Raw genomic sequence first — 27,842 nt, 5'->3', positions numbered from 1 at the left:
TTTTTTCCATAGTTCGCTGAACAGTTTCCAGGTAGGAGTAATTATAAGGTGCTTGATCCATATTTGAAAGAGCAACTTTCTCTCAAGGTTTAGGTCAAAGCTTTAAGGGTTTGTAACCCATTATTAATCCATATGGTCCTGCTTGCCTGTTTCTTTTCTGCTTTTGCAAAGTATTGCTGAGGACTCCTGAATATGTTTTGTTGTTCCCTGTTCATCCTTCCAAACAAAAGCTTTGCAGTCTGTGTTTTTAAAGTAAATATTTAGATTTTCATACATGTGTAACATGAGGTTCTAAATGACTTTTTGCTATTTTCTCACAGGCTCAGCTCTGTTTATTTTCATAGGGGCTGATGGGAATGAAAGATGCACATCCCCCTCTTATTGTACTGCTCATGTTTGTTTTCATTGCGAATGTGAGAACAGTTATTTAGGATAAGTCAGCTGTGTGCTGCTGCTGAACAAGTGGGGAATAGCTCCATGAAAAGTTCTGCTGTTCTGTGCATATTTAGGCGAGAGAATGTCCTTTTCCGTTTGGAAAGATTTCACACAAATTTATGTGTCATTTTGTGTATAGAATTGTTTCCAATAGCAAAATAAAGTATTTTTTCTAGTTTGTGCAGATTATTGTGCCTAATGAGACAAATACATATTGAACTATGTCTCTGTTACTTGTGCACATCCATATCCATGTACATGTGTATCTATAAAACAGTGCCATGTCATTTCACTGGAAACATAATTCCCTCTTACCGAGGTCTTTTCCATCTTCTCGATCTGTGTTTCCTTCCTTTAACTTACCATCATTTTCATTTCCTAGCTGATGTCCTTAATATTGTAGACATTGGCTTCTCAGTGCTTCATGGGAAAAGAAAAAAGGGTAATTGACCAAGCACCAGACATTTTGGATCATATTTACCACATAGACCTTGGTTGTATGCAGATATTCAAATATTGGAAAATTCTTTCAGTTAGATGCAGATATATTGGCTGGTTAAGCATCTGGCAGATTGACTGCAATGCTGAAGCAGTCCTTATCCCTCTCTGCAGGGAAGGCATCTCTGGACTCAACTGCCTAACTTGGCTTTTGGAGTTCTCCTGTTACGATAGCACAGTGAAAATCTGTAACCTGCAGCACCTTTTTGCCTTAAATCTCCACAAGGAAAATAGTGATCTAGTTGGACAGATGTTTCTGCCTGGCTTTTGTCTATTTAAAACTTGCTTTATATTTTATCAAGGACAGATTTTATCTAGTGAGAGGTGTCTCTGCCAATGTATGGGGGTGGAACTAGATGATCTTAGGTCCTTTCGAACCCAAACCATTCTATGATTTACTGTTTTCTTTTTTATTTTGTTTTTTAGGGTCCTCCTAAAACTTAGGAGTGACATTTTGTTGTTCGGGGCATGCATATATAGATACAATATATATATGTTGTTTGGGGGTATATATATATATATTTATATGTAGACTTCAGGAAAAGACTTAAGATCTAAACTTCTTGTGAAAAGCTGTGTGGCAGGAGTTCCTTTAACCATATGAAGGGCATCTGAAAACTATCAGTAGGTAATCTTACACATGCTAATAATGGCCCACATAGAAAGTCGAAGATGAAGTCTGATTTCAGAACTGAACAGCAGATGTTCAGAAATATGGATTGGTTTGTCTCTTTTTCCTCTCTACGTTTTGTGACAGGATGTCTTGCCATGTCATTGCTTGCAATAGCTTGAGGACATGGCTAGATAACCAAGGACATCCTTCCATGCAGCCTTGGTGTCAGAGATGCTTTCAGGTGACAAGGCGTATTCCATGAAGGACTCTTGGAAAGATTCAATTAATAAATCGGATGTTTTAAGAAAAAAATTGAATCTAATACGTCTTTCTGTTTCAAAAATGTGGCAAAATGTGTTTTCCATTTATCACAAGATCCAAGCAGCTTTAAACAGCTGAGAAAAGCACATGAACTAGATTAGCTTGAGATTGGATTTTCAAGGGACCTTAACTCCTTAGGGATCTAGGAGGTAGTTTTGTTCTTCTTACATTCTGGATGTAGGATTACACATTTTACAGAATAAATGAGAATTCCGAACTAGAAAAAGCAATACCACTCTTGGATCCTTTGTTAGAGCATGTTGATGTGGGTGCAATAGGACAGTTTGAGGCAGCTGTCCTGGCTATTGCAGTCCTGGTGTCTTTAAGAAGTGGATGTAGTAGCTGAGTGAGGAGCCACCTCCAGGAAATCTCCTGATGTGCCAGTTCACAGTATTACTCATATGTCTCTGTTTTCTGAAGTATTCGGTGGCAGCTCCTGCTGAGCAGGGAAGGGTTTATAGCCTAAAACAGTATCATTCCTTAGCGTACTCCTGTAGTAGTTGTACAGGAAAAGGCTGATGTTTGCTAAAATCCTGAAGTTGGTCAATTACCTTTGTGATTTGTGATTTTTCACAAATGAATAGCTCCTGGTAATTTGTTTGCAAGCATTTTCACAACCCATGCTCTACTCATTTGACCTTTTCTAATCAGTGTTTTTAGTCTGTATCATTTACACGACAAATGATGCAGTTCCCTAGGTGGTCCATTTAAATAGCTGCAGAAATGTGCTTGTTTGGGGAGGAGAGAACAATCTACTTCTGTATGGTTTGACTTTCAGGCTCACCTCGTGGCAGCATTTGAGCAGAGCCTGGGGAACATGACAATCAGACTGCAGAGCCTTACAATGACAGCAGAACAAAAGGCAAGTTTGAAAAGGATTTGGGGAAGTCTTAACTTCTATTTCCAGCACTGCTGCTTGTGCTGCTTCTGTGGTTGTGGGGGTTTTGTGCTGTTTGGCTTCGTTCCCTCAGTTGTGGTGACAGAGTAAAATGGAATCAAAATTTTGCATAGAATCCTCATTTTCTGCACTGGGATGTTGTGGCAAGTGAGCAGGTGATTCCTACAAGTTGTTGGTTTGGACACGCATCTTCATTATTGCGTTTTTTTGCAACAAATTTCATCCCAGCGCATCCACACGTGTGCATGTTAAAGAGAAATGCTGAGAAAAATCCTTGCAAGACAGGCAACACTGGCGTTTTGGACAGTATGCTTGAATATACACAATTAAGTAGTGTATGTTCAAGCATACACAATTCAATATACACAATATTTCTGTATTCCAGAGCTTCTGTATTCTTTCTTATCATAATAACCAAGCTGTTTTGCAGCTTATCAAGGGTGTGCTTCCCTATGCATGCCAAGCCTCATTTTCATCTCCTTGCACGTATATTCCAGAAATTGTCTATCGGCTACCAGTGTCCGGATTGAAAAGTGTCTTCTTTGGAACAGTTACCATCATGCTATCAGCATTTTCCAGCATGTCACCTTTTATTTTCTTTACCCTTGCTCAAGGACTCAGAACTGAATGAGTTAAGGAAGACAATTGAACTACTGAAGAAGCAAAATGCTGCTGCCCAGGCTGCCATCAACGGAGTCATCAACACACCTGAGCTCAACTGCAAAGGTGAGCGGCACAGCATCACCTGTAGAAACTGTGCAGTGCTCATGAGACTTTTGTCCTCTCAGGAGTAGCTGATGTAACCATCAAAGATCAGCTTTGTCTCACAAGCAGGCTCTAATTAACTTGCTTGGGAGCATGCGGGATTTGAAATAGGTATCTGTGTAAACTATGATAAATTGTACAGAAAAAAATGGAAAAGTAAACCAAGAAGGTATTTTAACAAAGCTTTTCCACCTTCAGTGTGGAAAATTCACTGAATTTAGTAGAATCATTTGTAATTCACCCATCTAGCTGCTGTTGTGAAGCAGCTGGGAGCAGAGATCCCCATTTAAGAGCTGTCAGACACTTCGTTTATTTTCTTCAGTGATTTCAGTAATCTCCGTTTTAAAGTCTAAAATACAGTCTGTCTATTACGCATCTCATGTTTATTGCAGTAATTTACACGGGGGTATATTTCTGATGGAAGGGTCTGTAAGATCTGGGTCTGAGATTTTAATCTCTTCACAAGAAACAGTGATTATTGTATACTAGGCTGCATCAAAAAAAGTGTGACCAGCAGGTCGAAGGAGGTGATCCTGCCCCTCTGCTCTGCTCTTGTGAGACTCCAGTTGGAGCACTGCACTGCATGCAGTTCTGGTGTCCTCAACATAAGGAGGACATGGAAGTGTTGGAGCAAATCCAGAGGAGGCCATGAGGATGACTAGGGGCTGGAGCATCTCCTGTATGAAGAAAGGTTTGTATGGGAAGCAGGCTGAGGAAATTGAGGCTCTTCAGTCTGGAGAACAGAAGCTGCGTGGAGACCTCATAGCAGCCTTCCAGTATCTGAAGGGGACCTACAAGGATGCTGGAGAGGGACTGGACTCTTCAGCAGGGACTGTAGCAATAGGACAGGTGGTGAAAGGTTTAAACTTAAACAGGGGAAGTTGAGGTTAGATATAAAGAAATTCTTCTCTGTGAGGGTGGTGAGGCACTGGAACAGGCTAACCAAAGGTGTGGTAGATGTTCCCTCCCTAGCAGTGCTCAAGGCCAGGTTGTATGGGGCTTGGAGCAACCTGGACTAGCGGATGGTGTCTCTGCCTCAGGCAGGGGTTTGGAACTGGAAGAGCTTTAAGGTACTTTCCAACCCAAACCATTCTGTCATTCTGTGATTAGCAGTAGTGCTTTGAGTTACACTGGGGTGATTGTCAAGGTGTTTGTTTCCCTAAATGTTTCTTTTAGATTGCATAATTTAACACCAAATTACAAATTTTGACATTGCCTCCATTCGTATGCAGGACCTGGAGCTGCTCAACCCACAGACCTGCGGATCCGCAGGCAGCACTCTTCAGATAGTGTCTCCAGTATTAACAGTGCTACCAGTCACTCCAGTGTGGGGAGCAACATTGAAAGTGATTCAAAGAAAAAGAAGAGGAAGAACTGGGTGAGTATGCTTTAGCAGATTGTATGAGGTTTATATAAAACTGTCAGAACATGCCCAGTGAAATGGAGCTGCTCAGCTCCTCCTTCCTCCTCTCCTGCAGCAGGTTAGCACAAGGACTATGCACGGCTGAAATCCTGTGTAAACTCATTTGAAGGTTTGAGTCCTAAGTGATGTGTATGCTTGTGTTGACTCTGCATAGTATTGAGTTTCAGCTTCTACAGCTGAAAGAAAAGCCAGTCTTAAATTAGAAATATCTGTCAAAGATCAATTCTGGCTAAAAGTAATATGGTGTCCAACCCCTTAAGGAAAACCCGACATCTGTCATAAAAGTAAAAGCAAATCTACAATGAGAGATTCTTCTTTTTTTTCTTTGGTTTGTAGGGCTTGCTTTTAAGTGAACATGTTAAACATTTTAAGAACTCTGTTTTGAGCATTGCCATGAAGCTCTACAATGAAAAAATACCAATCTTGAACAGTTTTGCTTACCTGTCATTTCACATTTTTTCCTTCCTTGCACATCATTTACTGTGTACAAGGTACCCTGTACTGGAGGAAAGGTACATTATATTAAACTCCATTTTCAATTAGACCATAATTGCCTTAGCATCCTAGTCTGATTGTAGTCTGGACAAAAGTCCCTAGATCCTTCATTGTAGCCAGTAAAGCAATCCATCCCTTCCTTCCTACTGAATTTAAGTCTTCCTGGATCTTTTGGATATACAGATAAACCCGCATAAATACAAAATGTGGTTAGAGCTGGTAAATCTTGATTTGTATTTGTACAGTATCCTCTCAGAAATGCTTGTGAAACTCCTGAACTGTAGGAAACAGCTTTCTAAGCAGGTTCTTGTTTTTCTTTCTCTCTTGTCCCAGTGGTTTAATTTTGATATCTTTCCAGGCTCTTCATAACAGCAGTATTTCTGCTCTGCCCCTGAAATAATTGGTTGAATGGAAACAGTGTCATCTCCAAATCTTTCTTGTGCTAGGTTATATGTTAGTAATAGACAAAGTAAATTGTTTTAACTGAAATTGCCAGCAATTCTGAATTGGCGATACAAACCATTCATAATTATTCAGCCTTAGTTAATACAAAAATTGAGGTTTTGCTTTAGCTTCAGTTCTTTGTTTCTGTAACCTAGAAGGTATTGTCCTACATCAACAGTTATCATTGAGCAGATGACTATTTTTAAAGAAGATTAAGGAAACATCTCCTTATTAAAAATAAAAAAAGTTTTCAGGAAGTAGGAGAAAAAGGGCAGTCTTTTTGTGTTGTTTTAAAAGGTGAGTACATCATCACTGTGAAATGCAGATGAAATTCAGTTAGTAATTTACTGAGAAAAATATGTAAGTTGGATCTGATTCCCCATTGTTGTCTTTTCCACAAATACTGAGGAAGTTCTCAGCCAAGATCTTTTTGTTATCTATGGAAACAACACAGCTGTCCATACAGAGCTGAAACACCAGATTTTCAACATTTGTCACTGTAGGAGTCTTTGTCTAGTTTAAAATTAACTTTTCAGCTCATACTAAGCCAGCCTGTTTACAATAGTTAATTTGCGATAGCATTAAATGGTGTTCATAGAGTATCCTGAGTTGGAAGGGACACATGAGGATCATCAAGTCCAAACCTTGACTCTACACAGGGTAACATAAAATTAAATCATTATCATTATTCTTGAGCACTAACTGTTGAACTGTAACTTTGGTTTAACATCATTTTAATCACATGAATATTCATTCTTTTTGTTGTTTGGATATGGCAGTCACATGAAAAAAGGTTATTTTAATTGCAGGTAGGTGAAATACCTGTTTCTGCAATGAAAAACACAATATTAACTTGGCTGTTAGCCAAAGCATTCTGTCTGAGCTAAGGAGAAAATAAAATTTAAATAGTTGAGAGATTTTGGTGTGATGTTTCCCCCAAGTAACAGCAAATAACCATATGTCTTTTGAAACACCTTGTTTATGGATAATAGAGTTCCAGTTTTAAAGTAACTGTTGGTCTTTGTTAATTATTGATCATGTTTGTCTTAGAAAGCCAAAGCTTTCCTGGCTTTCCTGTTAAAACATGTCTTTTTTTCATTCCCCCACTGCCTTTTGCTTGCGCTTCTTCTGGCAGGTCAATGAGGTAAGGAAGACCTACTTTACACTATGAGACACAAAGCTAACCCATCCATTTACATCACTAACCATTTCAGCATCATTAACCTTGGTTGAGCCACATCATGTTGTAGCTGCAAATTGTTAGAATATCGCCGTCAAGCTTGTTGCACTGAACAGAATTTGCTATGAAATAATTAAAAATAGGAAGCATTGATATCCACTCCTGTTGACATTATTAATCTCATAGTCAAGGAAAAAAAGCTTTTTTATTCTTTTTTACCTGTATTAAAATATACTTGAGTATGGCTTTTGTCGGCAGGGGGGTTGGAAGTAGGTGATCTTAAGGTCCTTTCCAACCCTAACTATTCTACGATTCTATGATTTGCATGTTAAAATTCTTATTCTGTAGCTTTTTTTGCCTGGTTCCATTCTTAATGATGTGCCTACTGTTGTGTTCTTGTGGATTTTTCAGTTACGCAGCTCCTTCAAGCAAGCTTTTGGTAAAAAGAAATCTCCCAAGTCAGCATCTTCTCATTCAGATATTGAGGAGATGACTGATTCTTCGTTACCTTCTTCACCAAAGCTGCCACACCATAACTCCACTGTTTCAACATCATTGCTGAGAGCTTCCCATTCCAATTCTCTGTAAGTGATTTAAGTTCTAAACAGCAAATGCTGTGGAAGGCCTCTTGCTGCATTGGCAGAGGAAAAGAGGAATGCTGTGCTTTGAAGAGATCCAGAGTTTTCCATGCTAGCTTGAAAAAACATCTCTAGGCCGCTTTACAGAAACAAGCAGAGGCAAAATGTACCTGTCACCTTTGATTCTTCTTTTTAAGAACCTGCACATCTGTACAAGCACTACAAGAGTCTGACAGCTGTTCATCATGAGGCCACAGCAGGAGATGCAGTGGGCTAGACTGTACTATAGATCAGGGCTGGTTTGTTGCCACTGGTAGGTCTTTCTCCCAAGTGTCACTTACTTGTCTGCCAAAGGGGTACTGCGTTTTGCTAAATGGGGTGAAATCCTTAATCCTGTCATACTGGCAAAAGAAGGAGCAAAGATCACACTTAAACCTACTGCCTATTTTGAATGTTCTGTAGTCAAACGAGATTACAGGCAGAGAATAGAATAGCTGAATTTCATATTCAGGGAATTAAAGATATGTAAGGTGACTCCCAACCTCTAGTGCCTTTCTGTTAGTATCCAGGAAGCCAAAAATCATTGCATTGTTACTGTGGCATAATTTATATTTTATTGGGATGCTGTCCCAGCAGAACATATTGAGTATGAGGGGTATTTATAACCAGGGTGACCTTAAAGGGCAGAATTAGTTGGATCTCTTGCTGTTAATGGAATAAGCCAGGGCAAGTCTGAGATTTTGTTTTCTCTGTTGGCTAAAGACTGCTAATCTGCCATGATGATTTCCATGGCTGATCTGCCATGGTGAATTCCCAGTTAAGTTGACAAATTCAGATAAAGGTAAGGATTTATTGGAAATCAAACAGGATAGTTAATGATACAGCTGAACTCATCTAGCAGCTTATGCCTGATGAATGGAGATGATCCACTCTTTTTTTCCTTTCATACATACCCAGGCACCTAGGCTGCTCTTACCCTTGCACTGGCTCTGCTACTTCTCAGACAACTCCACTGAGCTGATGCAGCGTGCTAATTATGTGAAAAATAGTTTGACAGAAACAGGGATTTTTTCCCCGAGGTTGCTGGGTTGGCTCAGCTCAGGGCTCAGATCAGACTCTGATGAGTGCCAGAGCTGGCATAGGCATGGAAGCATGACAGAGGTAACTGCCAGGAGCAGGCTGGGGAAGAGGAGTGAGAAGCAAATGAACTCCTTCAGGTGGTAGCAAGCTATTGTATAGGCTTATCTGTATGACCAAACCATACCCTTCTGCGTGGGTTTGTATGAGAATGACAGGTAGACTTTAAAGGCAGGACTTCTGCTGTGCTGCTTAACTCATTTTATGTTCATGGGAAGGTCACAGGCAATCTTGAGGCTTTGTTTTGGCCACATGTGAAATAAAGTTAATTAATTGCCTTACCATGCTAGTTTGTGTCTGAACTCACATTTTAGAATGTGCTTGGGTAACGCTGTAAAACAGATTTTATGTTAATTCTATCAGTAGCTTTGTCACATGAGTAGGATAAATAAACACAGAAAGTTGTAAGACATAGTATTGTGAAACATGTAATTACCAAGCAGCCTTATGACCTTGAAGATGACATGCAAAGCTTGCAGCCTGATTTCAAATCAGATGCATTTGAGTAAGTACCCAGACTTGATGTTTTCCTCATCGCTTGTTTTCACATGAAGAAGTGAAAACAATAGCAATAGTTTCCAGCCATATAATAGTGATGAAATGTTAGTAGCTGAATCTAATCCCTCAGGAATTATTAGAAGCTTCTCCAGTGTCTTGAGCCTAACTGAGTGAGGTTCTGGTAACAACAGCAAATTGTGCATTAGAACTCTGAGGCCAGAAACTTGTCATATTCTGATCCCATCTATCGTCAGTCAAAATGCTATGTGCTGTGTCTCATCTTGATATGAAAAGAGGTAAATAGGTAAATTCAAGGAAGGACAGAATACAAGTAGAACTTCTGTATTTTGGCTTATTGGCTTTTTGGTGGGGAAAACATCTCATTAACCTGATTTAAGGAGAGATATTTTAACTGAAATCTCCTTCAAAGCCTGCAGCTGTGTAGTTGATCTTTATATAGATACACTTACGAATGTGCTGAAACATTACTCACTCAGAATCTTTTTTTTTTACTGGGGGGAGGAGGGAAGAAAAATGTCACCAAAACTGTTTTAAGCATGAGTGCTTTGAAGCAAGTGGGAATTTATCATGCTCGAATAGGTGTAGAGTTCCAAAGCCCTCCAGAACAGTTAAGGGAAACCCAGCTGTGCACACCTGGTGAGCTTTAAATCTGTCTGTAAACTCATCAATCTCCAGCCAACTGCTCTTACTGCCTGCACCCCCTTCATTTATTTAGATTTTGGCTTTAGATGTTTTCCTTTATGGCAACTACCATGAAAAAAGAATGAAGACTATCCAATAGTAGGTGGTTTCCAGAATTCTGTTTCAGGATTCAAGACAAATAACCCTCAGACATATTTATTTCACTAGTTTCTTATTTTTTCATGACATATTTAATACCTGACTTATGTATCGCTAATCAAATAAGCCCAAACTGTTGCCTGCTTCCTGCAGAATAAAAGCAGTTTATTAGTCATTGACTAATAAATACTGGAGAAGCACCACCTGAAAAGTAACAAATGGTCTTGTTCAGTGTCTGTTTCCATCTTCTCCAGTATTTCTGAATGCACTGACAGTGAGGCTGAAACAGTTATGCAGTTACGAAATGAGCTGAGAGATAAGGAGATGAAGTTGACTGACATTCGGCTAGAAGCCCTTAGCTCTGCTCATCAGCTTGACCAGCTTCGTGAGGCGATGAACAGAATGCAGGTAAGAAGTAACCACCTCAAATATTGCAGTTTTGTTGATGTGTTAAAGACTGGCCAACCTGCCCCACAGTAAAGATCTGGAAGAAGGCAAATTTGAAATTCTTAAATGCTTACTTAAAGTTGTGTTTATCTTGCAAGCGTTAAACCTTGTACCTTCATTAAGAGTCAGCTTGAACACATGAATTCTCCTCCCCTCAACTACTGTTTCAACCATGAAAACGTGGGAAGGTCAGTTTGACTGTCAGCAGCCTCTTAAAATGCTCCCATGCTCTCTGCCTTAATATAGCTGCATTTCAGCATTTAGTGAATTCCCACATTTATGTTTTCTAGGATACTTTGAAAAGTTTCATGGAAGGGACATTGTAAGAATTAAAATCATTAATTTATTAAGATAAAATATGAAAATGGCATTTCTGCTGAACTATTCTTTCTTCTGAAGTTATTTATGTTGCTATCTTTTAAGTGTGTTTTCACTGTGCCTTCTAACTCCTGATTTCGTCTTTTCAAGAGTGAGATTGAAAAACTAAAAGCAGAGAATGATCGGCTTAAATCTGAAAACCATGGCAGCTGTAGCAGGGCTCAGTCTCAGGTTTCCATTTCATCCTCTCCAAGACATTCAGTGGGTCTCTCTCAACACAGTTTGAACCTCACAGAGTCAACCAGTCTCGGTGAGTTTAATGAGAAAGGTGGTGGGCAGGTTTTATCCTGCACTTGGAAGATTTGGTTTGGTTAGCCATGGAAAAATGAAAGCATGAAAATTATTAACCGTTGAGGTGGGAAAGTATGTCAGGAGCTGGCACAAAGCCTCCTTTTAAAGTGTTGTCATAGGTCTGCTACACCCTAGGTTGGAGTTGTCCAATTATGACCTCAGCTGCCAAGAGTCATGTTTAAAGCCATTTAATAGTGTACATTTCCCAGGGGATATATCATAGGAAGGAAAATACAGAGTAACTAACAATTTTCAATGCCCTTCACTTTTTAAGTGATACTAATATTTGGTAGGGAAGTCAATAAACCCATCCTTATGTTTTACCTTGGGGCATGTGTAGCTCAGATGTGTTGTGTTTGACTACAGTAAGTGTGTTGGCATCGACCAGAATTGTCTTCAGGGTTATTAAGACACAGCTATGAAGCCGTTAATATTCTCTGTTCACAGACATGCTGTTAGATGACACTGGAGATGCTTCTGTCCGGAAAGAAGGAGGCAGACACGTCAAAATAGTTGTCAACTTTCAGGATAAAATGAAATGGAAGGAGGTTAGTTGTGGTTTGTGCCTATTTAAAATGTGACAGTGGAATGTGCCAGGAAATTCAAATTTATTGGTGTGTCACTAGTGATAGACAAGGCACTCAGCTCCCTCCCACTTCCATGGAACTGCTGAGACACAGCACTGTCAGATCAGGTTGTCTCATGGACTCACCTACAATAGCTCTCAATGAAAATGATCCAGTGTGTCAGTAGAAGATGCACTGAAATGCTGGAAGTGCCAATATTCTGGAAGAATTTAATGGATCCAAAGCAGGACATCTGTATGTTATCATTCTAGTTCAGGTTTTCCTCTGGTACAGCTATCCCATTTTGAATGACATCTTTCAGACATTCTCCAGTTGCAAGTAATTGAAAGAAAGAATCCTAAATACCTTTTTTTACAGGTGTACTGAAGAAATAATTTTGTGTCTTTCGTAAGGGCACACACACACAAAAAATTTGACTAGTCAGAAATAAATTTTACTCAGCAGATTTTGTGTTAATGTTTGCAGCCCTGAGTAGGCAAATTGATAGTAAATTGTAATGCTGTCTCTATATGTAACTATTTATACATATAACCATGTATAATTTTTACGTATATATGTAGATTTCTATATCTGTGGCAGCATTTCTGGAAGTAAATAGAATAAATGTTGCAAAAGCAATACAGTTGATTGTGAAGTCATTGGGAAAATGAACATACTGTGAACTTTCTTGCCTAGAATTCTCCTAAGAGTCTTCCTGTCTTTTTTAATTGTTCATAGATTGGTTAATGAAACCTTTTACTTAACATCAGCACTGCATAAGTGTCCTTTAGATTTGTTACTCCAACAAGAAGATGTTTAGAAGAAGGATTTCATACAGCATTCAGAATTCACCATAGAGAGTGGTAAAGACGGACCACAATAAAAAATGAAGGGGGAGGGGAAAAAAAAGGCTATTTTAATAACATTAAACAGACTTGCCTAATACAGTTAGGATTTACTTATTAACTTCACATTTCTATGCATTTAGGATTCGAGGCCTCGCACCTTCCTCATAGGCTGCATTGGAGTGAGTGGCAAGACCAAATGGGATGTTCTGGATGGGGTTGTACGGCGGTTATTTAAGGTTAGAGAGTACAATTTGCTGAGTGCCTGAATTGTCCTATTCAGTTATGATGGTGCCAAGCAATATTGAACTTGCTGTGATGAAGGCTATTCTAGCATAGAATGAAGCCCCCCTGGCTTTCAGTGCTGGCTTTAAGTGCTGCCTAACTTCCCATGTCCCTTTTTCACCCTAGGAGTATATCATTCATGTGGATCCTGTGAGCCAGCTGGGGCTGAATTCAGACAGCGTTCTGGGCTACAGCATTGGAGAAATCAAACGCACTAACAGTGCAGAGACACCTGAGCTGCTGCCCTGTGGTTATCTAGTTGGAGAAAACAACACTATTTCAGTTACCATCAAAGGTAGTTACGCTTGACCTGCCTGTTGTAGCTCTCACTAATTGCAGTTTTACCAAAGCTTGCTGTGTCAAGAAGGAGAAGTAGAAACTTTTTCTTGTGTTTCTTTTCCCCATCCCTGCCTTTTATTTACTGGTCCTTCTATTTTCATGTGAGGAAGACAGCACTTAGAGTATGCAGCATCTATAAATTCAGAAAATTTTCAACCTGTGACAGTAGGAAAAAATTACACAGCAGTTTTCTCCACATATCTTGAATTCTTGCCTAGAGTTAGCCTAGGGAAGATCTCACACCATAAGGGATGGGGTAGAGTTGTTTGAGCAGCAAAGTACCTTCCCAATGAGTAAAGCCTCAGAATTTCATTACATCTTTTTGAGAGATACAGTTGTTATTTCCTTCATGCAGAGTAGAAAAACATCTGGATTTAACTTGCGTGGTTGGTCTTGCTGAAGAATCCTCCCTTAGGCATCAATAAGGAGGGATCCCAGAATTCTTGGGATACCTTAAAATCTGGATTATTTTCAAAGTGTATGGTTTTCAGAATTCTCATTACATTGTACTGCTAAGAATTTACTTCTTATATTTCTCGTATCATTTCTCATTTGGTTTCTCAGGGAACCCTTTTTATATGAAAACTAAACTAGGAAACTAGGTTTTAGGGGAAAAAACCCTCAACCTGCTACATTTTGAATGTTACACCAGTGAAATGTCAATCACAGGTCTGCATACAGAGGAGTATTTGAGACCCTTGCCAAACACGGCAACTTAACTTTGAAATTTGGCTAAGGGTATTTTGATATTTTTAATATTAGTGTAAAAAATCAGTTACTGTGGGTAGCAAATTAGTGGAAAGACAAAATAAGCCATGAAATACCTCAATTTACTGAGGCCTGATGTGAACCCAGGGTATTCTGCTTACTTGGAATACATTGTCCAATAGTAAATCCCAAGTGATATACTGCTTAAGGTCTAGCCATATCTGTAAAGCTGCAATCTGATTTTACATTTAACTTGCATTGGCTTGACTTGTACTTTGAAGGTTCATCTGTGATAACAGTTTTCAGTAAAACAGAGATGTATTTAATCAGTTTATGGAAAATCACATATACCTGTGAGATATAAAGCTGCCTGTATAAATATTTAATATACCAAGTAACCATTGAGGTGCAAACATTTCTCTATGTGATCTGCCAATTTCCTTTCCTGCTGTTTATTTTGAAGCACAGTGTGTTTTTCCTGAGCCAATTCTGCTTAAAGTGACTGCTGACATTGCATAAATGCTTATCAGTAGTTTTCTGTTAGAAGAGATGACTATCAGCATACAGAGAAGTTTAATTACAAGTGTTTGGGAAAGCAGGGGGAGTTAATGATAGCTAGAGGTTTTGTCTAGTGATTCAAAAGTAAACAGGTAAATTCTGGATGAATTAATACCGTACAAGGCAAAGTACTGTAAATTGGATGGTTTGCATGTGAAAAGTGGGGCCTGGAATCATTTACTATGGCAGCTTTCATAGGGCCTTAGACACCCTAGAACAGAAAGCTGAAAGAGGATACAGGCTAAGCCCACAAGTCACTTCTGCCTTTATTTTTGCAGCTTTATATGTGCTCATGTCAATATGAGGGATACCAAAGTTGGGAAGGGATTTACCTCTAAAGTGAAAGACAGCTTGGTCAAGTCACATCTAAATCTGCTGTTTCTAAGTGTGATTTTGGGGGGTTTTCCTACTGTTCGCAACAGACAATGTTGGTACAGTCACAAAATAACATTTTCTAGTTCTCTGGTTTGACTACCTCTTTATTTCATTGAATCACAAAATGGCTTGGGTTGGAAGGGACCTTAAACTCATCCAGTTCCAGCCCCCTGCCACAGGCAGGGACACCTTCCACTAGACCAGGTTGCTCCAAGCCCCATCCAACCTGGCCTTGAGCACTGTCAGGGATGGGGCACATTTCAGCTAATCTTGATTTGCTTTTCATGATCATAACTACTTGGTTAAAAAAAAAAACCTACTTTTAAAAACTGAGGCAGTTTGGCTGAAGATGATGAATCCCTCTAAATGAGGAATCTTTTCCTGTTGCAGGTATCTGCGAGAACAGTTTGGATGGTCTGGTGTTCGAATCACTGATCCCAAAGCCTATACTGCAGCGTTATGTCTCTCTCCTGATGGAACACAGACGGATTATATTATCTGGCCCCAGTGGCACTGGTAAAACATACCTAGCAAACCGTCTGTCTGAGTATATGGTCCTTAGAGAGGGCAGGGAGTTGACTGATGGCATTATTGCAACCTTCAATGTGGACCATAAATCCAATAAGGTGAGGACACAGAAAAATCATCCTTGCATGATTAATGAAAAACAAGACTCCTGTTACTGATCCATCAAAAGCTGATTTAAAACTTCTATTTTTAAAACATTATGTTAATCCTGATAGGAAAAATATTAAAGGTTCCAGAACTGCAGATACACCTGATTATGGGCCTGAAATAGTAGGCTTCCAGATGTATATTAAAACACCTAAAGGTGTCATAGTTTTTCAAGTGTTTAGGAGATTGAGGATTGCCCAGGAAGTTAAACACCTGCATAAAATTCCCAGAAGCTTAAGCAATTGCTATTGCATGTGGGCATTCTTCCAAACACCCTCAGATGCAACTCTAGGCTGTCAAGAGTTTCTGCAGCTGTGTGTATCAGCAGTTGTAATCTGCATATGCTGGGTTTGGAGTGACTGTTGTCCAGACACATTCCTGCACTGGTAAGGCATGTCTATGCTTTTTGATGTGTTGTGGGGTTTGCTGAATATACCTCCAGTGAATGTCTACATTAAAGAAAAAAACAAACTGTATATTTAATGGCCTTAGGCACGTTTTCCTCTGGAGGAAAGGAATGGTAGAAATTGTGGTTGTAGGTGACTGGTAAAATTTGAGATGTGCTATGGAATAAATGCTTTTGCAGAGAGAATTGAACAAGTTTCTGAAAAGAAAAAAAAATACATTTGAGATCTCTGAGTGTCAGATTAGGACAGCATGAATGAGAAAACACATACAAAATTACAAAATCTTACCCCCCCCATTAAGCCCTTTTCTTGCACAGAGTGTTTGAATCTTCAGCATAACTTAGAAAGGAGAAGTAAACTCTTCTATTTTCTCATGGAAAATTATGCATTTGTAAAATGTCAGGCTCTTTTGCTTTAGATTTTATTACAAAGGTATGATTTATCTTAACTGTATTTTCAAGGAATATGAAGAAAACTACTTTCTTTCTTTCTTTCTCCCTTTCTTTTCTTTGTATATTCTCTGCAGGAGCTCCGCCAGTACCTGTCCAACCTAGCAGACCAGTGTAACAGTGAAAACAATGCTGTGGATATGCCTCTTGTAGTCATTTTGGATAATTTGCATCATGTTAGCTCCCTAGGAGAGATCTTTAATGGACTTCTAAACTGCAAGTACCACAAATGGTAATGAAATACTCTTAGAACACATTTCACGTTTCAGTACTGCAGTAAGACCACTGCTGTTGCAAAATACGATCACAAACCCAATATCTAGATTAATTTGGTCAAGTGGACTGAGGTGGGTGGACTGTCCATATTATGGACAACATTCCAGAGATTTTATTCTTCATTAAATGATCTTTTCCTCTATTAAATGATTTATTCCTCTAAAATCAGTAATGAAAGATGGGATGATCAGTAGCGGGTTTGGGTAATACGTGTTCACATCATGCAGTAGATCTTCAGTACTAAAGCCCCATTTGTAGAGAAGTACCCTGCTTTGAGATTTCTGTTTTGCTTTGAGAATTTGATGATCTTAGAACTCAGATTCTCAGTAAATTATTTGGTTGTAATCAACTTCAAAAACGATTGACAGAAGAGGCTTGAGTAACCCTTTGTAATGTTGAGATTGTTGTTTTTCAAAACAAGTCTGATTTGCTTGATTTTGTTTGGGTTTTTTTAATAGTCCGTATATTATTGGCACAATGAACCAAGCCACCTCCTCAACACCTAATCTTCAACTTCACCATAATTTCAGGTACTGTTTATTCATGTTTCTCATTTATGTTTGTGGGCTGGCAAAGGAGTAATGGCTACTGAGTCATCTGAAATTGCTCTTATCAGCTGAAATAGCAAACTGAGGGGGAAATACCATTCTCTAGTAGTTGCTGCCCTAACATGCAGCTTTGTTATGATGCTGTAATTGAAGTAACTGCAGTTCATAACACTTCCAGAAGATTGCTCAGATACTTGATCTAGCAAATTCAAAATAAGACAATATTTAGGCAAACTGAATGAGCAATAAGCTGAAATAATGCATAGTACAAGTTGTTGCAGCTACTGAGCTCATCTAGAAATAAGACAAATTTAATCCACAATAGTTAGGTTCAGCAGCATGAAAGAGAACCAATGGACATCTCTGCTGTTCTACCCTAGATGGGTGCTATGTGCTAACCACACTGAGCCAGTCAAAGGCTTTCTGGGCCGTTTCTTGAGAAGAAAACTAATTGAAACCGAGATCAGTGGGAGGATGAGAAATACGGAGCTGGTTAAAATTATTGACTGGATTCCCAAGGTCTGGCAACATCTAAACAAATTCTTGGAGGCTCATAGCTCCTCTGATGTTACTATTGGTAAGTGCTCTGTCTGTATGCCCAGGTATATGTAAATAGATGTATTTTGTTTCCTTGTATAAGGGGTGTATCTGTACATTTCTTTGTTCTAGATCAGGTTAAAAAGGCTTAAAACCCTACTTTCAGATGGCAGCATACTCTAAGGCAAACTGGACAAAATCTTTCTAAACATTTTTTCTCTTTCTAAATAAGAAATCCTGGCTACAAACTGTGTTAGGAAATCTGTTGTTTTCACTTTGAAGCCTGTAGTTTTTCAAGTTGATTTAGAGCATTTTTGAGCTCTCACAAAGTGTAGTTCACCAGCTACCTACTTACGTTCTCACATCTTTGGCTTCTTTCTCCAGAGAACTGGAAGTAGTTGTTTGGTCCTGTTTCTGAAGCATATCATGATTGGAATTTGAGTGTAATAATCTGAATTTTCCTCTCCAGGTCCACGGCTCTTCCTCTCCTGTCCGATAGATGTAGATGGTTCTAGAGTTTGGTTTACTGACTTGTGGAACTACTCCATCATCCCATATCTTCTGGAGGCAGTTAGAGAAGGGCTGCAGGTGAGCAGGCAAAAATGAAAAATCATAGATCTTGAGTGGTATCCATTGAAAAGGCAACATGGCATAAGACAAAACTGAATAATGGCAGTACTTCCTGGAGGTATAACTTTGCACACTGTACACCTGCATGTCTTTGAAAAGGTAACCTACATTGTCATTAATTTTAGGCAGAATTATTCTCTTCAAATTTTGAATTGGGCAGTGAAAGCACTGGAAGTCCAAATCAGTTTTTCTAAGAAGTGTGCAGATGCCAGCCTGCTGACATTTGCAGTGGGGGAGTTAGACACCGAAATATCTTTCAATAATCTGTTCCAGAAGCACACCTTCAAGTATTACTGTGCCTCTGAAAAATATTTGTGGTCATTAACTTAGTTATGCAGAATTTTCCTTTGTACATCAGACCTTTCAACAGAGGAGGAACAAAGCTGTATATGGAGAGAAACATATTAATGAGTGACAGGATCAATATCTGTGATGTTTTGATTACTTCTCAGTATACAGGATTCATTTATAATTCTTTCAGAGTCCATAGTGAAATCGTCACTGATTGCCTCTACTTAGTAACTAATTCATACTCTAGCAATTTGGATAGCTTTAAGCATCGCTGTGCAACTCTTAGCATCTACAGAACTATAAAGCTTGCTGGATTCAGGAGGGTTCAATGGAGGATTGCTGTGGACTTGCCATACAACTATGGGGAAAAAAAAAGGCTTTTTTATTCTTCGGTCCTATTTTCACAGAATACAACACGTAATTTGAAAGACAGTTTTGGCAGTAGCCTCATCAAATATCCATAAATCCTGGGCATTGCATGCACGAAAGCTGAACATGAGATCACACATAAAGAAATGAAAAGGTGGATCACAGCGAGAGTCTGGAAGGTTGGAAAGGGGCTAAAGATGCATAGAGAATAGGAAATCGTGGCAATGCATTGGGAGCTTGTTTTTTGATATGAGGACTAATGTCATTCTGAAGGCATAATTACATCTGATACAGCTAGGAAGAGAAGAAGGTACTTTTCCAAGTAAAAACATTTATTATAAAGATAAAAATGTCAAAAAGGTTCAGGAAAGAGCAGTAAATATCATTAAGATACTGGAAGCATTATTCAGTGAGAGAGATGAGAAACACAAACTATTCAGTTTATTCAAGAAGAAGCTAAAATATTTGTTGGTCTCTGGTCCTCTGCTTTAGTCTTTCAGAGGGAAAAAACCCTAGTGGATGTTTGGCAAGTTTTGACTAGAAAAATACAATTTGTAAGAAAGATATGGCTTGTCGACAAGTTGGTAAGAATAATTAAGTTATAAAACTTTACTTGCAGAAGTTGTAGGTTCTCCATCACATAGGTCTCTGAAGTGTTTCTGAAACATGGAATACCTCCACGTACAAGCTCCATAGAGAAACAGTTGTGCTGCAGAATCATTCCTTCATGTTTATGAAGTATAGCTCTCTCCATTCTGCTAGTGCTTAAGGCGGCTTACCCCTGCAGTGTTTGTTAGGATGCCTTGCCATGAAGAGCTTATACTAACAGCTTCTTACGTGAAATACATGAGTTCTTCAGCAAGCTTGGGTTAAAATTTGGGCAAACTGCTGTTGCCATTTGAAATTTGTCAAGTGCCTGACAACCTCATTTTCTTTGGGATAATTGTGGTAGACTCTGAGACATGAGCAGCGTGATAGATCAGCAGTGCAGAGCACAGAGGAACTTCGTTAGAACAGAACTGTTACATAAAACTTCCTTTAAAAGAAGGTACTGGGAGCCAGTAATCTTTTTCACCTAAAACAAGAGAAAGGAGCACATGTGATTCTGTTTCCTGCTGAAACAGAGAAAACTGATCCTCACAGTGGTGCTTGGGCTGCTTGTAGCTCTCATGTTGGTGATCAGTAAGTGTGGAAAGCAAAAATAGATTAATAACAGAACTGTAGAACAAAGTTAATAAAACTTGCTGGTTTTGCCTGATACCTGCATCTTTTTTTAGGTTATTTGGATGGCTTGCATTGCAGGTGTAAGGATTTCACTTTCTCATGTTGTGCGTTAGATTCTTTATCTGGTTCAATCCTTTTTCCCCAAATTTCACTAATTCATTTCTGTTTAAGTAACTTCACTTTTGTTTAGTTGATGGGTAAGAATAATGCTTCAGTGTTGTGCTACTTAACAAGGTAATCCTAGAAATGCGTGTTTCATTTTGGCCTACTTTCCGTCCCCCACACACCCACAATGTCTCCTGAGAACACCTCTTCTCTTATGAAGCTGCATGCCAGAAAGGAAGGGTGGACTGTTTATTTCAGTCTGATCCCAGTGGAGCTAAATGTAACTAATTTTGTATCTCTGTTTCTCATTTAGGGAACTATTTTGGATCAAAGGCGAGTGAGCTAAATGGATCCTTAGAGTAATTGCTGCTATTGGAGCTGAGCTTTTTTTGTTCTTCAGAACAGGGATCTGAAAATTAGAGGGTTAGACAAAACCCAAGTTCTTCCTGCTTGGTGTATTGATATGGAGAGCAGCACTAGCAAAAAGAGGAATTGAAGTCCCTGTAGCTTCCTGCCACCATCACTCATACTGCAGTCATTCCTCTTTGGTGCTTTCTGAAGCAAGCTGTTTGATCCTTACCCCTTAATTGCTCCCTAAAAAATGTGCACATGAAAGGGATAGACAGACCTGGCTGCTGTGGAAGGAAGTAGTGAGTTCGTCAGTCTTTGGTCTGCTGAAGATACCTGATGATTTCGTATACTGAAATGGGAATTTTACTCACTAGCTAATTTTCATAAGCGAGCCAGGATCCACACAGACCTACATAGCAAAGACCTGAAAAACATAAAATCCTCTTCACTCAGCAACTGACGTGTGCTGTAAATTCAAGAACAAAATTAAAATAGGAGATATGGTTTACCACGGCTTGAAGATGTTATTCTGGGAAAATAATACAGTGCTGCTGGAGGCTGAAGAGTATTTGGGCTGTGGAAGAGGCTGTTAAAGATTGGCTAGCACCATCTGCTGGGCACTTTGCTTGGGCTGAGTGCTGCTTCAGAGTAAAGCAGAAATTGGTATTTAGAGCAATTTAATACTTTGGGCATGCAAAAAATGAAACCACAAAAAAACCCAAAGAGGAAATGGTGATGAGAAAAGTGAAATACTCTTAGATCTGTCAGCAAGCTGATGAATTTCTTGGTAAGAACTCTGATTTTTTCCCTTGTGCATTGTGCAGGAAAGAGATAGTTCTCTGAATTCAAGTGACAGAATGCCAGTGACCAGCTCCAGTTGCTGAAAGATGTTTAGGCTGAAATTTACAAACCAAAATTAAGCATTTTTAAAGACACTTGAAGCTGTATTTATGCTTTAGAGGGTCTTGTGGCATTAAATTAAGTGTATTATCTGATTACAGCAAACTGAATATAAGAAGGGGAGGAACATGTTTGGATTCAGTAACACTGTTCAATACAGGAAAAGGTTTTAGAATAGAGCTTGCTTTCTTGAAATAGGAACATAACCACAAATCCTACTGGTGCTTTTTGTTGGTTGAATACAAAGGAATTCCTCTGACTTGAAAACCTTTTGCTATGACATGCATCATTATTGACTGATGACAGGTCTGACGTTTCCTCTTGCACATTCCACTGAGGGTGGTTTCCCAATGACAGCAAATGCAGATAAGGCAGCTGCTGGTGTGATCCGGATGTCAGTGTTGGTGGCCTCTTCATATATTGATTTCATTTAAGTTAACTTTATTAAGTGAGGTTACTTTCAAGTCTCTCTTTCTTCCAACTGGTGCCAAGAGAAGGGCACAGCAGCCTTACAGGAGGGGGTCAGACACTTCCAGATCAGTTGCCATTAAAAATTGCTTTGTATGTCATTGCAGTCACTTGTTTATGCTCATCTCTGCTCACAAGTGTTTTCTGTAATCCAAGAATCATAGAATCCCCGAATGATTTGGGTTGGAAGGGACCTTAAAGCTCATCCAGTCCCAACCCCCTGCTATGGGCAGGGACGCCTTCCACTAGACCAGGTTGCTCCAAGCCCTGTCCAACCTGGCCTTGAACACTGCCAGGGATGGGGCAGCCACAGCTTCTCTGGGCAACCTGTGCCAGCGCCTCACCATTCCCACAGAGAAGAATGTCTTCCTAAGATCTAATCTGAATCTAACCTGTTCTAGTTTAAAGCTATTCCCTGTTGTTCTGTCACTACATGCCCATGTAGAAGATTCCTCTCCAGATTTCTGGTAGGCCTACTTTAGGTAGTGGAAGACTCTTACAAGTCTTCCCTGAGCTTTCTCCGGGTATGTTAATTTTGGTTAGGAAGGAACTGAATTAAATGTTTGACTGATAGGAATGTTTTATGTGGGTTTGTGCTTTTCCAGTTGTATGGAAGGAGAGCACCCTGGGAGGATCCTGCCAAATGGGTGATGGACACTTACCCCTGGGCAGCCACCCCACAGCACCATGAGTGGCCTCCTCTGCTACAGCTGCGGCCTGAAGATGTGGGCTTTGATGGCTACTCAATGTCACGGGAAGGCTCAACTAGCAAACAGGTTCCAGTGAGCGATGTTGAGGGAGATCCTTTGGTAAGCTCTCATTTCTGAAACGGCAGAACTGCTTCGTTTCCCTTGTTTCTAGGGATTAGAAACAGGAATAAGAAAGTAAAGGACAGCTGAGGAGTGATTAAAAGCTTTAGAATGATAAAGCAATGTTTCTAGAGAAGTCATCAAGTGAACTCTCAGACTGAATTTGCATGGAAAGCCAGTTCAGTTTTGCAAGAAATGGATGAAGAAGTTTTTCACATTCATAATACTTTGAGGACTCATTTCTTGAGGAATGACTGAAGGTGACTGTAATAAACTTAATTCCTACTGTGTGGAATTAAATATGTGATCTTATTACGCATACCTGAACAGCACAGTGGATCCTTTTCATTTAGCCTGTTTTGCTACAGTCGCAAAATAGGGTTGTTGCTTTAATTCATGTGGCTTTGAGAGCTGTATTCTTGACACCAAATGAAAACTGAGATTTTCAAAGAATACATGAACTAATTTATGAATCAGAAATACCACACAATAATGTAGAAAAATGTTAACATGTAATTGTACAGAAAGTATAAATTGAGCTTGGAGGTAACACTGGATGCACATTTTCTTCCAATGGGAAACAGCTACTGAAGCTGCTGTGCTAGCTGAACACCCTGAAACTGTTCTGTTGAGGTGTTAATTTTTCTGGGCAGTTGGTAGGATAGAAATGTGTGTTCTAGTTTTTACCAGCTCATATATACATATGCAAACATCGAGCTAGGTATTAGGATGTTTAGATTTGCTTCATTTGACTGATCTGTCTATATTTCCGTGGGTCAGAGAAAAAGAGGGGTAGGATGCTTGTCAAATACAGCTGTCAAGTAACCCCTTCAATCTTCTCATTTTTGCCTTCCCTGGAAAAGCAGTCTTTTTATGACTAACTTCCTGGCTGCTGTAACACAATTTACAGTTATTATCTCTCTTCAGAGTCTCATTATCAGTTATGCTGCTTGTTTCTTCCTTTCCTTTGTTTTACCCACTGGCAAAGTGAGTGCCACTGGGGCTTTCATATGGAATTGATATTCTCTCTACCTCAGAATACAGATAACGGTGATGACCTGTGCCTTTGCAGATGAACATGCTAATGAGACTGCAAGAAGCAGCCAACTACTCAAGTCCTCAGAGTTATGATAGTGACTCTAACAGCAACAGCCATCATGATGACATCCTTGATTCATCTCTGGAGTCGACATTGTGATTTTCCTCAGATGGAAAGAGGTGGTTCCTATTATCACTCTCCCACTTAGCAAGAGTCCTGCTCACAGACTTATGAAAAGAACACATTCCTGGGCTGGGATCTCAGTATTAGAGCTACAAGAACAAGACACTTGGAATCAGTCTTGAACCTGGGTGCCGGCAACCCAAGCAACCTTTGTATTCTTTTTCTTTTGAGAACTGCACTAATTACTTTGTTTTCTTCTGTTTAGTTGCTGTAAGCTCTCATGCCTAAGTTACTGAAGATGTTAAAAGTAATCATCATTACTAAAAGTTGAAGGGGCGGGAGGGGGAACTTCACAGCTATGAAGCAAACAACTTTGTGCCATGTACTGTCCGGAAGGAGAAGGGAGAGGAAATACTTGCCTATGCTTCTTCTGACCAAACACATTTAGGTGAGGGCTGGACTTTTACCAATCAGCTTTGCAGATTAAACTCAGCTTCATAGAGTTCTGGTGCTATAACAATATCACTTGCCTTGGTAACAACACTCAATAAAGGCAAAGCTGCAAAACAGGGAAGTTTGAATAAATATAGAAAAAGAGAAAAGAAAAAAAAAAAAGGAAAAGAAGCGCTGCTCTCCTTGCCAGTCTGAGACCTTGGCTCTCTTTCATTGTGTGTTTATAAAGATATATATATATATAGGAATATATAAAAATATATATACAGTCTGAACAAATCAGGTTTTTTCCAACACTGTGTAACAATCAGTCCAACCACAAATGACAGATCAGGTAGCTCTTTGCTAGTTAAGGCTTGATTCTCTTCCACTTACATCCACATAACCAACTCAATTGACTTCAGGACTTGATGATCTTTAAAGTCTTTTCCAACCTTTCTGATTCTGTTACACTGATGTATTCACACTGAAGTGAGGGAGTTTCCCTCCTCCGTGGAAGTCAGTGCAAAAGGTCTGTGCCCCGTGAAGTCCTACAGCTCTGAAGGACCTTTGGTGAGCCCTGTACACAGAGGTGAGCTACACCCCTGGAAATTGATTGATTGGACTCTCAGTTGTGAATTCTTGCCATGAAATGTTACGGCTGTTTAATTAAAACTTGAGGTTTTGTTCAGAGATTTTGTTACAATCAGCACAAACATATAAATGGGTTACTTAAAACTCAGCTCTGTAACAGTTCCAGTGCTACTCTGGTGAAAACATTTGTGATTTTTCTTTTAAATTAAAAACGATAATAAGATTTTAGCAGTATTTAGGTCTGGAAACCAAGGAGGGAAGGTGCTTTTAAGTTCAGCTGGGCCATGCTTTTGAGTTTTGGCAGAGCCGTGAACCTGGTTTTCTTTCTCCTCTCTGAACGCACACAACTATACACTATCAGTGTTCAGGCTGGTACTTCTGTTTTGGGAACAAGAACACCTCTCAAAGAATTGCACTTTCCCTTTGATGGCAGCAAAAGCTTATACCACCATAATCACAGCATCAGCTGTACCTCAGCAAAAACCACTCCTCAGTATGGGTTTGTACGAGCCTTTCCAGTTGTCTTTTGGTGCTGATTTTTAAAGCAATGCCTTATTTTGTACTAATTGTGTTTGACTAAATTAGTGCTGTATGTGACGGGGTTTATTTAAAGAAACAGGGCTAAAGTTATCTCTTGGAATATCATAAGTTGCTGTGAATATTATTTGTAAGAGATACTAGAATTTGTTTAAATGTGACAAAAAAAAAGAAGGAAATGAGAGAATGTTTCAGGTTCATATCAATCTGCAGCTGATAAATCACTGAAGAGCTGTTTTATCCATGCGGGGGGTGGGGGGGAAGCTTTTCAACTGTAATAAATGCTGTCACTAATAAATTACAGGAATATGCTGGTTTTTCAATGTACAGAAAGAAAACTTACTACAAACACTTTTTTAAGAGCTTGTGGTTTTAAAGTAACAGACAAGTTCATGGTTCTGTGACTCAGCTCGAGAGGATCGTTTTATTATACCTCATGACTTACTGTAACATAACTGTACTTTGTCTTACTGAGCTGATCTTGAATCTGCTCCTGTTACAACTTTTTAAGTGCTGATGACTTTTTTGTTTTTAATGAAAAATATTTTAAAAGAAAAATTTAAATATTTTAATGATGGGGGTGGGGGAAGAGCTTGGTGTTGTTACTGGTTTAACTTTATGAACTCTTATTTCATTATTTCACTGAATGAAATACCAAGGCTTACTCAGTCGATGTTCCTAATCCAGTTCTTGGTACTGTAAAATGGGATAAATCTGTATGGAATCACGTAGCATGCTGATGATGAGTTTGAGAGAGGTGAATTTTTCCAGTAGTCTTGACAATTCTGCTTCCCAGCACTGACTTTACCTGCTACTACTGTGAATTTCAGTACCTAATCCCCCAACTGAATCCATGCAGACAGAGCATGTGCCTGTAAAAAACAAAAAAATCCAGTTGTAGGGCTAGGGCTTTAAATGGACTTGATATCCTAGAAAATGGCTCAGTTAACCTTTTAACTGGGTGCTGTAAGACATGTTTAAAATTATGTTTTATTTGTGGGAAACGGGGTATTTTTGGTTTTCTCCATTTTTAATCCTGTGCTTAAGCTCAGGAAGGAATTTCTGTTCTTATTTTTTATTGACACTAGCTTGGATTACAGTATGAGGCAGTTTGGAGTAGGCTAGTCATTCTAAGCATCACAATATTCAGTGTCTCTTCTGAAACTTCAGGAAGCAGGGTTACCTGTTGTGTACACGTCTTAGTTTTTATCAAGCCTCTTCATAGATTTAAGTCTTTCTTTAAGTGACTTTGTTCTTGTTTAAGGCTTTTTCAAAATGCTTCCTTATATTTTTGACTTTTTGTTTCTTACAAAGTTTGTTTGTGTAAAAAAAAAAAAACAAGGAAGAAATGCAAAATTCTATGCAACATTCGTGTTGAGTTACAAATTGTAAGTAGAAAACCATTTTCTTCAGAACTGCCAAGAATGATACAGGCCATAAATGAGATGTGGTTTATTTGGGGAAGGGGTGGGGGTTGGTTAGCCTTTTTGTACATTTTGGAAGAAGCAAACTGCTATTTCATTGTTGATGCTTAACTTCGGTATTATGTGTATGAAATCTTGTCTAAATGTGGCAATTTGCTTTCAAGGAAAAAAACTGCAAAAAGAAAGAAAAAACCCCACAAACTTTGTTGCTATTCAATGGAAGGTTGCTGTTTTGATCTAGTCGTTTTCAGTGGAACAGTTTATGAAATATGTTCTATAAGATGTACATTTTTTCATTGTAACATAGAAATGTAAATATTTGATTAAAAGTGCTGCATTTTGATGAATTTTTTCTAGCCATTTTTAAAGAGAAAAAACTAGGAATTGAGTATTTTGTGTATGTTTATGATGTTTTCCATTTGCTTCTCTCCCTATTTAATTTTCAGTTCTCATTTAGGATTGGAATTTGTGAATGGTCTGTTTGAGATCATGCTTCCTCTTTCTTACCCTCCCTGTTTCTGCCCCTTCCTCACCCCCTGTGTCATGGAGAATAAAGCTGATGATTGTACCAGTCTTAAATTATTAATGAGTCAATAAATTTGATGCTTATTTATTCAGATTTGTGGCTTCCCTGAACTCTTAATCAGCGTTTTCTAGGTTTTTTATTTGAAGATTGTGTGGTTCACTTTGTTGTTATTGGCTTCCTATAAGTACTTGTGAAAAGATGCCAACAGCCCTTACCCACATCCAGGAGGAAATTTAACAGAGGGATTACA

At 39.0% G+C, this 27,842-nt stretch overlaps 1 protein-coding gene across 5 annotated transcripts in view; it reads left to right on the top strand.

The window, feature by feature from the left end:
* NAV2 (neuron navigator 2) overlaps positions 1–27,685 on the top strand; it is a 401,751-nt gene extending 374,066 nt beyond the window's left edge. For 3 of the 5 annotated variants that reach the window (XM_005150568.4, XM_005150566.4, XM_031050247.2), the window contains 16 exons: positions 2,646–2,729; positions 3,380–3,491; positions 4,763–4,908; positions 7,484–7,656; positions 10,341–10,494; positions 11,002–11,161; positions 11,650–11,750; positions 12,757–12,852; positions 13,025–13,193; positions 15,269–15,504; positions 16,487–16,641; positions 17,144–17,215; positions 17,614–17,810; positions 18,240–18,358; positions 22,714–22,917; positions 23,990–27,685. In XM_005150568.4, coding sequence (XP_005150625.2) covers positions 2,646–2,729; positions 3,380–3,491; positions 4,763–4,908; positions 7,484–7,656; positions 10,341–10,494; positions 11,002–11,161; positions 11,650–11,750; positions 12,757–12,852; positions 13,025–13,193; positions 15,269–15,504; positions 16,487–16,641; positions 17,144–17,215; positions 17,614–17,810; positions 18,240–18,358; positions 22,714–22,917; positions 23,990–24,115 — 2,304 coding nt within the window. In that variant the 3' untranslated portion in view covers positions 24,116–27,685. Of the gene's footprint in view, positions 1–2,645; positions 2,730–3,379; positions 3,492–4,762; positions 4,909–7,027; positions 7,037–7,483; positions 7,657–10,340; positions 10,495–11,001; positions 11,162–11,649; positions 11,751–12,756; positions 12,853–13,024; positions 13,194–15,268; positions 15,505–16,486; positions 16,642–17,143; positions 17,216–17,613; positions 17,811–18,239; positions 18,359–22,713; positions 22,918–23,989 lie in introns of all 5 variants that reach the window. The other 2 variants (XM_005150567.4, XM_005150565.4) reach the window with 1 other exon arrangement.
* Positions 27,686–27,842: the final 157 nt, after the last annotated feature.

This window comes from Melopsittacus undulatus, chromosome 8 (assembly GCF_012275295.1).
Source record: "Melopsittacus undulatus isolate bMelUnd1 chromosome 8, bMelUnd1.mat.Z, whole genome shotgun sequence".
Classification (NCBI taxonomy): Eukaryota; Metazoa; Chordata; class Aves; order Psittaciformes; family Psittaculidae; genus Melopsittacus; species Melopsittacus undulatus.
The sequence above is the reverse complement of the archived record's forward strand: the minus strand, read 5'-3'. Positions and strand labels throughout refer to the sequence as shown.